Source organism: Coffea eugenioides, chromosome 9 (assembly GCF_003713205.1).
Source record: "Coffea eugenioides isolate CCC68of chromosome 9, Ceug_1.0, whole genome shotgun sequence".
Lineage (NCBI taxonomy): Eukaryota > Viridiplantae > Streptophyta > Magnoliopsida > Gentianales > Rubiaceae > Coffea > Coffea eugenioides.
The window spans coordinates 33,737,465-33,750,094 of NC_040043.1; the positions used below are offsets into that span (position 1 = coordinate 33,737,465).

A 12,630-nucleotide genomic window follows, 5' to 3' on the forward strand; every position below is an offset into this window, starting at 1 on the left:
ATGGGAACGGCACTTTAGAATAATTGAATTTAGAAACTACCAATTTAGAAACTCTTCAATTTGGTAGATGCCAAACAGGAAATATTCAGATTCCTAATTATAAACGCAGATCCGCTGCAGCTCTCCTTTCTACATGTAAATCAACCAACCTCTTCCTCTGATACCACAAGAAAATCGATTAATTGTGTGTGTCCAAGCCAAAACCTTTGGCTCAAGAAATTGTTCAGCGATGGAGGAGAACGCCGTAATACTGAATAAAAGAAACTTCGGTGGTCGAAGAAAGATTCAAATCAAGAAAATTGAGAAGAAGAAGAACTTGCTAGTCTCGTTTTCTAAACGTCGTGCAGGCTTGTTCAGGAAAGCTGAGGAATACAGCAAAAAATCTGGGGCTCAAGTTGCTATCCTTGTCCAATCTCCAGGTGGTAGATTCTTTACCTTCGGTGGTCCTGACTCTGCTTCGGTAGACTCCATTCTTGACCAGTATCTTGCTGGCATGATGCCTTCATCTTCAAGTTCTGCTTCTTGTAAGAATGGTACTGTTGTTGATGATCAGGGAAAGAGTAAGCCTGTGGAGATTGAAGAAAATACTATGGAAGAATAGGTTATAGAGCAGGGATTGATGGAAACTAACCAGGTCAGTGATGGAAAAGAATCCTTGTTGAAACAGCCGTTGGATAATGATGATCTTCAATGGGTTGATGAACTCGAAAACTATATGGTCACCATGAAAGGCCTGGAGGGTGAGGAATTGTCTCAAGAAGATGATGGAACGAACAGGGCTGCTGATGATAATATTAATGGTGATCCTGATTCATCAAGTTTATTGAATCCCAATGTTAATCTTGATTATTTTGGTGGGTTTCCTGTGAATCCTGTTTATATTAGTGGACTACCAGTGAATAATGATTTGTTTCAAGAATATAATGAGATGACCAGGGCTGCTGCAGATGCTGCTTCATCAAGTTTGTTGATTCCAAAAGTTAATCTTGATTATTTCAGTGGTCTTCCAAAGAACAATGATTTCTTTCGAGATGATGAGATGGCCAGGCCTGCTGATACTATTAATGGTGATGCTGATCAATCAAGTTTAGTGATTCCCAACGTTAATCTAGATTATTTTGGTGGGCTTCCAATGATTTCTTTCAAGATGATGAGATGAACAGGGCTGCTGATGCTGTTAATGGCGATGTTGATTCATCAAGTTTATCGATTCCTAGCGTTAATCTTGATTGTTTTGGTGGGCTTCCAGTTGATTTTGATTTTGATGAACCGAGTCCTCAGTACAATGATTGGGAGTAGCAGCACTTATTCAAGATGCAGAGATATGGTTAATTAATTATGTTAACCAGATACATTTTATCAATTTTCCCTTTTTCGTTATTGTTTTGAAAGGCGAAATCTTATTGGAATTGGTATGTGTTATTAATGGTTTGCTCTTTGAATTATTTTATGAGAAAATTGTTGAGATTTCATAAATTGATTTTTGTGGTTGCTCTAGTTTTCCTTTTTCTTCATGTTCATAATCAGTTTCGTTATGTTTTACCCCCCACCGGACACCATCTTTTTGTGGAATTTCTAGAGGAAAAAGTAGGTAAAAATGGTTATCCAATTGGTCTTATAAATTCTATAACGCTTTCAAACTGCAGAATCAGCAGCAGTAGGTAAAATGGTTGCAAAATTGGGTTTAGAAAAATTTCCAATTCAAACACTATGGGATCTCTTCGTTTGTTTTGGTGTTTTCTTTTGGATCTTTTGAAATTATGAGAGCAGAGTCCTGTCCCAAGAAGGCTTTGGGGAGTGGAAACAAAACCCAAAATTAGAAAAATGAAAAATGAAAAAAATAAAAAATAGAAAAAAAGGAGAATGGAATATATGGGTACGGTAAATTAATTTGGGCACCACGTTGTGCTTTCATCTCTGATAGAAAGGGCCTAGTGAAGTTTAACAAAAAAGAATGAAAGAATGTAGGAAAGCTTGACCAGTTAAGAATGTATCTAGCATTAATATGCACATTTGAAATTAAGACGATCGAGTATAATTTTCTATTATCAAATTCTATGATTGTTTGTCATTATTTTTTACGGTAATGAAAACCGATTGCTTGTCATTATTTTGTATGGTAATGAAAAACGACTTGTAAACGTGGAAAAAAAAAACTTGAGAGATTAGGTAGGATTTAATTGTGTTAATTAGTGTCAGTGGCACACCTGTTAAGAAAAAAATCCATTGTACTTGTCGACAAAAATCTAGTTGTTTTTTAAAATTCTTTTCATGAGTGTAGAGATGAGGTTTAGGAAGAGCGGAAGTGGAATGGGAAATTGAACTCAGGACTCGACATTTATATGTAAAAGTTTTTTTTCCCCTTAGCTCGTGTTTGTCGGGCACCCTATAAGGTCTAAATTATGCTCGCTTCGTCCTTATATTAAAGTCATATTTTAGAAATTCAAGTTTCTATGAAAACATAAAAATTGTTATGTTTAAATGAGATGGCATTGGAGAAATTACATATGTACTCTTTGAATTCAAAATATTTATTTGCTAAATGTGCATTGGGATTTTAAAAAGTTACTTTTTTAAATAATAAGATTGGAAAGCACCTGTCGAAGTTAAAATGGTTACTCTTATTTTGGGACACCAATAAAATAAAATACATGACGTTAAAAATGGGACGAAGGGAATACATAATTTCTCATATATTTAAATATTTATTTATTGCCCCCTTCTACATTCAAAAACTTTCTTGATTGTACATAATTCATGCAAATAACTAACACCTAAAGCTCCTTTTATTTTTTTAAAAAATTTATCCTCCCCCACCTTATGCTCCTTTTGAGTGGGCGCTTATTTGACAAATCTCGATATAAATACTTTTGAAGATCAGTCTCCTTTAGAGTTCCAATACTAAGACAATTTCTTTACATTGTATTTTTGTGTTTGTAATCAGTAAATAGTGGACTTAGTAATAACTAAACACAATTTTCATTGTGGTCCTATTATAAAAGGAGTAATATTTCAAGCACTCAAGTCAGTGACTAAGGACTGGAACGGCATTGTATACACCATTTTAATGAATTTAGGAACTAATGGTTAAAGAGGGAAAAAAAAGGGGTTTTTTTTAAAATTGTTTTCTCTGGGAATTGAGTCATGAGAGTTTTAGGACACCATCAAATTCAGGCCTAATATAATTGGTACTCAATTGAATTCAGGACCTAATATTATTGGGCCTCTTGTAACTGGACTACGGCGCCTAAAATAAGTTACTTAGGGTTAATTGCAATTTATGAATGTAAAATTAGCAATTAAAGAGATGAAATAGACTATTAAACGCTAGGAACCTCACAACATAGTACTAATCTATCTACACACACATATGAAAAAAATAAATTTAAGGAAAAATCATTTAAAATATCTCTCACATTTCATCAAATGAATTTTTTCATCATTTACTTTTAAAATAGTAACTTTACGTCCCTTAAAAATCAAGTCAATAAAATTTGGTTCCATCCTAAGTTTTCGACCACTTTTTACCTCGAATCTATCATGTGACCCATACATAATCATTTTTTGTGGGGAAAAAAGGTTAGCTCTCATTTGTAGCTAAATAAATGATCCGATCTAAATTCATTTTTTTTATCCCTAAAGAAATAGAATCTAATCCTAACCATTTTCATTTTCTCCCTTAAAAAGTAAGATCTGATCTAATCTATATTCATTTTTGCTAATAAAAATGTGGAATCTAACTTTTTTGTATATAAAATATGGCTGCATATGGATCACATAATGATTTCAAGCTAACAAGTAGTTAGAAACTTAGATTGCGATCAAACTTTGCTAATTTGAATTTGTAAGGAATGCAAAGTCAATATTTTAAAAATGAAAAATGGAAAAATTTATATAACAGAATGTGAGGGACATTTTGAATGATTTTTCATAAATTTAATTAACCATCTTCTCTCCTAGGTTTTACCCATATTAGTATACAACTCTTCTCTAATTAACTTTTCTTTTAATTGTTGTCTCTTTTAACAACTTATATCTTTCTAAATAAAATTGAATTATTTTTTATTTTGATTTCTCTCTTTTCTACCAATTTTTATCTTTTTTAACAAATTTGTATAATTTTTTTTATCAATATGGATTAACTTTATTTAGTGTAGTTTTAATTGTTTCATTAGTAGATTGATTAGTACTATTGGAAACAGAATATTTGTTCATGAGAAAACAAATTATTGCATCTTTTTTATTTAATTGAGTAAGAAGACGTAGTTCTATATTTCTGGTCATTGTGATAATTTTAATTATCACAAAAGTATCTTTCTTTCTTTCTTTCTTTTTTTCGGTTTTTGGTATGCATTGTAGTATGTGAATCGATACTTTAGTAAGAGCATGTCTAGAAGTTTTCAAAAAATAGGTATGATAGTTAAACAGTTAGAATACATTGAATATATAAGAACATTTTTTAAACTTTAGTTATTGATATTTGCTACAAGTTCACAACTAATTTAATATAAGAAAATAAAAGTACTTGCCTTTTCCAATATCTGGCAATAGCTAAAGACGTTACATATTTCTTTTTCTTAGTTTGGCAAGATTCAAAGATTTAGAAACTCATTTATTACCATTTCTATAATTTAATAGAGTCAAGAAAAAAATAACAAAATCTACCCGTCCATGATTTTGTGCCCATGTATAAAACTATAAATATCCACCAATCTAACCAATTTCTTTCTATTGTCTACGAGAAACTCGTTATATAAAAATAGTAATTATTATTGTGTATATTCATACGGTAAATAAGGTGTGATTGGCCGTACTTGTTAGAAAAGTTCTTTATACTTTCCAAGATACGAATATCTAGTTCTCAAGACTTATGTATAAGAGTTTTTTCTTCTTAAGAGTTGTTTGTTGAGCATTCGATAATAGATGTAAATTACTCATAATTTCCCATATGTGTATATAGACTTTTATGTATTTCCCTTCATACATGTAGACGCTTGATTGTACATAGTATTTGCAAATAACTACACACCTAAAGCTCATTTTGAGTGGGCACTTATTTGATAAACCGTGAAAACCAGTCTTCTTTCAGAGTTCTAATACTAAAAAATTTCGTTAAATTGAATTTTTATTGCATAATCAGTAAATGCTGAACTTAGTATTAACTAAACAATTTTCATTGTGGTCCTAATATGAAAGAGTAATATTTCAAGCACTCAAGTTAGTGACTAAGAACACGAAAGCTACGGTGTACACCATTTAATAAATTTGGGAACTAAAGATGCAATAGGGTTGTTTATTTCTTTATTTTCTCGGAATTGATACATGAGACTTTTGGGACTGATTGAATTCAGGACTAATATTATTGGGACTCAATCGAATTCAGGACCTAACATTGTTGGGCCTCAATCGTTGTGCTTTTTTTAACTAGACTAAAGTGCACAAAAAAAAAAGTTAAGGTCTGTCTGACAAGTGCCAATTAAAATGTAGTTCAAGTGTTAAATTTTAGAAGGATAAAATTATTTATAAAAAATATGTAAATGCAATTGGCAAAGTAAAATTAATTAGAGAAAATATAATTATTAATAGTAGGAAAGGTAATAATTAGGTGTGATTTAGATAGGTTAATGAATTGGACACCCATTAGAAAAATCTAATATGTTACTTGTTAGAAAATTGGATTAATTTCTTTTAGACAGGTTTCTTGTTTTGTGTGGAAGTAACTAGTTTTCTAATTAATTTTAGTTACTTGAAGTAATAGTCAAAGAATATTCTATTTAGTTTAGAATTAGAAGTTATTTCCTATTTTGTACAAGTCTAGGAATTCGAATTGGTTTCCTATTATTATTTGGGTTTTGGTCAAATAATGTTCTCTATAAATAGGTGGGTTGGTATGCTACACAAGAGACACATAATAGCACACAAGAGGCGACATGTAGCTTTATACATGGGGTGAGAGAGTTCTTGGGAGATGAGAGATGGTATACAAGAGTTGGATTTGGGTTTAAATTGTATTCTTGTATAGGGTTTTCCTCTCATAATAAAGAACGGATTTCTCTCCATGGACGTAGGTTCAATGGTGGAGTCTAACCACGTTAAATATTGTGTGTTTTCTATCTTTCATACTTGTGGCTTATTCCTCATTAAATTGTTGTGTACTTGATATCTCAATAGTTGTTTATTCCACGTTTAAATCCTAATAAGTGGTATCAGAGTTTGGTTGAGAGATTGGGCTGTTTACAAGCACTTGGATCCCAACAAACTAAATGGTTGGATCAAGAGCTTGGTTGTTCAAGGTTGGATCCTGATTAACTATTGAGATCAAGTGGATTGGCGTCTGTTACCAATTGAATAATTTAACGGGTGATATCCTTGTTTCAATCGCTTAGTAAGAAGCATTGACGGTGAAGGATAGAAAGTCGAAAAGTATGAAGATACTTGATGGTGAATTTAGGCAAGTGATTCAAAGGTCAAGGAAAAAGTGGAGTCTAATGTTGATTTTGGAAGTGAATCGGTGAGATTTTCTCACCTCCAACAGTTGATATTTTATCCCGGTGGCTTTTAGATTTCAGTTATATTTTTTGGGTGGTGTGGCACGTGTCCCAAAGAAACAAAGAGATCTAATTTCCATCCGCCAGAAGACTCTGACAGTTACGAGTTTTCATTTTAGGTGGAGTTTTGGAAACTACACGTGGTGAGACAGTCCTGAGGATGGAAAAAAGTATGGTGATTGTACAATTTGGTTACCTCAATGATTAGTGTTAGAGGTCACAGAAGGGGATTCCGGATTGCAAGTGGTGGTGAGAAAAAATCCTGCAAAGAGAGATGGTGAATTGAGGCACCTTCTCACGAGTCAACCGGAGGTTGGACTCGAAATAACTACACATTTTCATTTGTCGATTGAATCAATTTGGCGTCAGGACTGTGTGGTGTGTAGTTCGGTACCATATTATTTGGTAGTTGAAGGCAAATGGTTGCTAAAAGAAATTTTCGCCAAGGTAGAGATTTATTAGAAAACTGACTTAATTTTTTTTAGACAGGTTTCTTATTTTGTGTGGAAGTAACTAGTTTCCTAATTAGTTTTAGTTATTTGAAGTAGTAGCCAAAGAATATTCTATTTAGTTTAGGATTAGAAGTTATTTCTTATTTTGTACAAGTCTTGGAATTAGAATTGGTTTTCTATTGCTACTTGGATTTTGGCCAAATAATGTTCTCTATAAATAGGTGGGTTGACATACTACACAAGGACACACAAGAGGCGACATGTAGCCTTATACATGGGGTGAGAGAGGGTTCTTGGGAGATGAGAGATGATATACAAGGGTAGGGTTTGGATTCAAGTTATATTCTTGTATAGAGTTTTCCTCTCATAATAAAGAACGGGTTTCTCTCCATGGACATAGGCTCAATGGTGGAGTCGAACCATATTAAATATTGTGTGTCGTCTATCTTTTATTATTGTGGTTGTTCCTCATTAAATTGTTGTGCACTTGATGTCTCAATAGTTATTTATTCTGCGTTTGGATCCTAACATTACTAGCATTGAGTTAATTGTAATTCATGAAGTAAATTTAGGTTAAACTACAATTTATCGAAGCAAAAGTAGCAATTCAAGAGATGAGATGGGCTATAAAGCCCCAGATACCTCACAACTTGGTACTAATCTACACCCACACGCATATATCAAGGCACTAAATTTAATAAGTTATCTTCTCTCCTAGGTTTTACTCATATTTATATGCAACTCTTCTCTAATTAACTTTTCTTATAATTTCTCTCTTATTTTTATGACTTTTATCTTTTTAAATAAATTGAATCTTTTTTCTTATGGTTTCTTTCTTTTCTAACAATTTTTATCTTACCTAATTTGCATAATTTTGTTTTATCAATATGGATTAACTTGATCTAGTGCAGTTTTAATTGTTACATCAGTATTAGTACTACTCGAAATTGAACATTTATTCGTGAGAAAATGAGTTATGACATCTTTTTTTATTTAATTGAGTATAAATATGTAGTTCTAAGTTGATGGTTATTATAAACTTTTGAATTATCAAAAAGAGTGTCTTTCATTTTTTTGGGCATGCAATATAGTATACGATGAATATTATTAAACTATAGTAAAAGTGTGTTTGAAGTTCTAAAAAAAATCAGTATGGAAGTGAAACATTAGAACACATTAATTTTCAAAACTTAATATTAAATATATAAAAACATTGTTTTTTTTTACTTGAATTATTCATACTTGCACAAGACCACAACTAATTAAAAAAAATCATGTTAAATACTAGTAAGCTAATAAAGAAAGCAGAAGTAACTGGAGGAGATCCGGATTGGGTTGGGCGGTATAGACTGCGAAGGAAGGAACCGTGAGTGGAAGTTTGAGGTTCAATTGAAAAAAAAAGAAGAAAAAAGAAAAAGGAAAAGTAACTTACCTCTTCCGATATCCGGCAATAGCCAAAGAGGCTACTCATCTCTTTCTCTTGGTTTGGCAAGATTCAAAGACTTAGAAACTCATTTATTACCATTTCTACAATTTATACAGTCAAGATACCAAAATCTACCGATCCATGATTCCCTACCCATGTATATCTGCGAATCTACAATCTCCTGTCCAGCACTAAACCAATTTCTATACAGTGACGCGGAGAAAACTTGTTACAAGTTACTGTTTGGCCATGGAAGAGACAGCGACAGTGGTGAAGAAAAAGAGTACTGGTCGAAAAAAGATTGAGATCTAGAAAATTCAGAAGAAAACCAACTTGCAAGTCACGTTTTTGAAGCACCGCAGGGGTTTGTTCAAGAAGGCTGCTGAACTAAGCGTTTTATGTGGTGTAGATGCTGCCGTTCTTGTTCAATCTCCAGCAGGCAAAGTCTTTGCCGCTGGTGGCCGTGCCCCGGTCGAATCCATCATTGATCGGTATGTTGCAGGGAAGGCATCAAGTTCTTCTTCCTACAACGATGTTGTAAATCAAATCCACTGTCAGCAACAGGAGGAGGAGGAGGAGTTTTTGGATATTATGAAAGAGATTGAGATTGAAAAGGTGAAAGGGAAGCTTTTAATGCAGCACAAGGGTGATAATTCAAAAGGGTTTTGGTAGGAACAACCTGTTGATGATCTTGAACTGGATGAACTAGTTGAACATATGGCTGCTATGGAGAATCAGAGGAAGAATGTTTTGACTAGAGCCGAAGAGATGGTTGCTAATAATAATGCTGTTGACAATAATGCCATTGCTGCTGCTATTGCTAACCATAATCCTGGTGATAATAATGCTGCTAACAACAATGTTGTTGCTAATAACAATGCTGATTTTTCATCAGGTGTATTGATTCCTAATGTTTCTCTTGATAGCTTTGGTGGGTGTCCAGTTATTCTTTGTGAGTCCGATAATGAGGACAAAGTTGATGGCACTGATAATCCCTTCAAGCTTGAGAATCTTAACTTCGAAACTAAAAGCCATCAGCTTTTAATATCGGGAAATCCTAAACTTGAAGCTGATGATGAGCTCTTCATGTTTGACAATCCTAACTCCCTGATTGATAACAATCAGCCCTCAATTTTAGCAATACCTAAGCTAGAAATTGATGTTGATGAGCCCATAATGCTAGAGAATCCTAAATCCCCAATTAATATTGATCAGCTCTTGATGATAGAGAATTTTAACACCCAAAACAATATTGGTAAGCCATTGATGTTGGAGAATCCTAACAAGGGTGCTGCAGAGGTTTTAGATAATCCTAATCCCATGAAAGCTATATCAACTTGATGGTTGCTTTTAACTAGTTTTAATTTTGCTCTTGTTTTTTAGTGTTTTCTGGAGAGGAATTGAATTTCACCTTCAAGTACGTTAGAGATTTTCTTGGAATTGTCTTTGGAGAATTTTAATTGAAAGACTTTGTTGACTTCTGGATATTATGGTTAATTAAAGTTCTGTTTTTATCCTGTCTTTTTGCTTATTTGGTTATGTTTGCAATGTTTGTGGCTGGAATATGTTTGTTTCTTGGACTTGGGTAAAAAATAGAAACGGTGAAAAGTTTTACTTTTCTACCGCTTTCTTTTACTGACTACAGGGGAATGTTAAATAAAACCTCATGCAGGATGGTATATTCATAATTATTGATTTCCACCCATTTATTTATTTATTTATTCTCTGCTTGTGGTTAATCTTGGGAGAAGTTGTGATTATATGGAACTTAGCTCCATAATATGAATTTATTTGAAATCGATATGCTCCAAATTCAATAGCTTAATCATGTCTTTCCCCAACAAATTTGTCTTGGCTGCAGGTCTTCTGTTATATTTAAAAGCGTAACACCCATTTTTCAATGACTTTTCTCCTCCCTCCTCTCTTCGAAGATCCTTCTCATTAAAAAAAAAAAAATCAAAAGATCTTGTATCAGTGTGATCAATAACAATAGATCTGGTGCTTTTGATTTTCTTTTTTCGTTTGCGATTTTATGCCAAAAGTTGTGTTAGTAGGATGTTGATCTTCCACACAACTTGGCAAGCGAAGAATTTTTTGTTGATAAAGATTTGTGGTTTGGGAGAGGAGGGAGGAAAATAGTTGTACTAGAAAGAAAAACAAACATAAGTAACTATTTTTTTTAACAATAAGTTAATCCAAATATTCTGCAGAGGTCACATGTCAATGCACTAAATTGTGTAATATGAGTGTTGCACTTTTAGATGCAGCAGAAGACTCGTAACATTTTTTGTCGATACACTAAAAAGTTTAAAACTATGCCCTCATGAGAGAGGGGGGAAGCAGATAGAACATTACTAGTATTTATCATTTTAATACCCTTTGGTGTAATTAATCTTTTTTTAGCTTGTTTCCTTGTGGTTAAATTTCAGAGAAGTGTTTATTCTCTAAAACTTAATTCCATACTATTAAGTATCAATCTGCTCAATTTTTAATTGCTAACTTTGTTTAAACCCTAGCCACCATAGGAAATTGGGCTTTGTAGATGGTTACTCTTTGGAGTGTTTCAATAAAAATTTGACTAAATTTGACAGCACCAATGCTTTTTCAATTAACTTTGTAAGAGAAGAAAGTGATTGAAAACAAAGTAGTAAAACTTTTTCACTAATATGTGTCCAAAGTACCAAGTGAACTTGTTTTGGAATGAAAGAAAATAGATATGTTATAGATGCTTGAGAAAGTTTATATATATTTATAACTTTTTACTATATTTGTGATGCTATTAGAATCCTTACAAGAAACTTCTGCGTCCTTGTATCTTGAAGTTGTTATTTCCAATGAAATGCATCTTAATTTTCCATTGTTCTTTATTAGTTAGTCCACAAAAAGATTGGACAGCTTTACTTTTAACGCATACTCTTTGGCAAATTAATATAGTATGTTATTAAAATATTTTTTTCTATTGTGAAAAAGATAAGACAGTGGCAGATTTTATTCTGATTTCTTATCCTTTATCAAAATCTTGTACATAAATGAAATCACTTCTGTCAAGGTAGTTGCAACAATCAACCGAAGACTAATTTGCGAAAAAAAGGAAAATTATCTAATTCAAGAACATCAAATTATGTAATATATATATATGTATGTATGTATGTATGTATGTATGTATGTGTATATACATAATTACATATGCTTCTGTGTGTGTATATATATATATGTAATCACTACTGTTCCCCATGTGCTACACACGCAGAGGATCTTATTCATCTGTATTGACTTGGCATTTAAGAAAATTTCACTTCATTGTTTGTTCCCTTTGGGCAAGAACTTGATTGGGAGCTTTAAAAGGGAGAGAGCGCTCAACTCTCAATTGGTCCAAATTGTTTTAGGATTTAAGATAAGCTTCTACATGGTTTAGTGTAAAAATTTTGTCACACTAGTCAGGTTAGATGCTACCACACAAGTTCTATTAAAATTTAAGATCTATATTAGGTACATGTAGTATGTACTACATCTGTTAGTGTAAAAAAAAAGGTATACAATCTATGGCGTAGACGTTTAGAAATATATTTTATACTACACTCCTTCATATTTAATAGAAAAATTTTGACTTCACATGAGAATGCAAGTTGTAGACGTGCACGGAAAAAATATTTGATTGGTGCTTATGTAGTTAAATGTGGTATTGTTTCGTCAAATTGAGTTGTTTAATCAAGTGGTAAAATCAAATAAATTGAAAATGCATTTATGATTATAAGTATAGTTGATACACCAGTAAAAGCAGATATTAGGTACATTAAAAAATTACACCATAACAGAAGAAAAAGAAAACACCTTGAAATGCGACTGCACAGCAAAAGAAAAACTAAGCAAACAAAGAATAAGATAAAACCAAAGAGATATGAAAGAAAAAGAGAGGAAACAGAGAATGAGTATTCGGGAAAAGAGAAAACACAATATGAAAGGAAATAAAACTCAAGTGGAAAGAGCGATAGATGTTGATTTGGATAGAAGGAAATTGCTCTAAAACAAACTGAACTTTCACTAAGATTTGAAAGATCCCAAACCTAGGAAAGACTAAAATCTTGCATGCGCAAGGAGAAGACCCATAAAGAGAAAGCTCATGGGACAATTTCAGAGTTAATTTTCATACAAGTCTCTTTAGACTCCCCTAGAGTAGAAGTAGGTATATAATGTAAGAAATAAT

At 32.6% G+C, this 12,630-nt stretch overlaps 1 protein-coding gene across 1 annotated transcript; it reads left to right on the forward strand.

Moving 5' to 3' along the window:
• Nucleotides 1-229: 229 nt before the first annotated feature.
• Nucleotides 230-601, forward strand: LOC113782457 (agamous-like MADS-box protein AGL23). Its single transcript, XM_027328349.1, has one exon. The coding sequence runs from the start codon at nucleotides 230-232 to the stop codon at nucleotides 599-601; it is 372 nt and encodes a 123-aa protein (XP_027184150.1).
• Nucleotides 602-12,630: the final 12,029 nt, after the last annotated feature.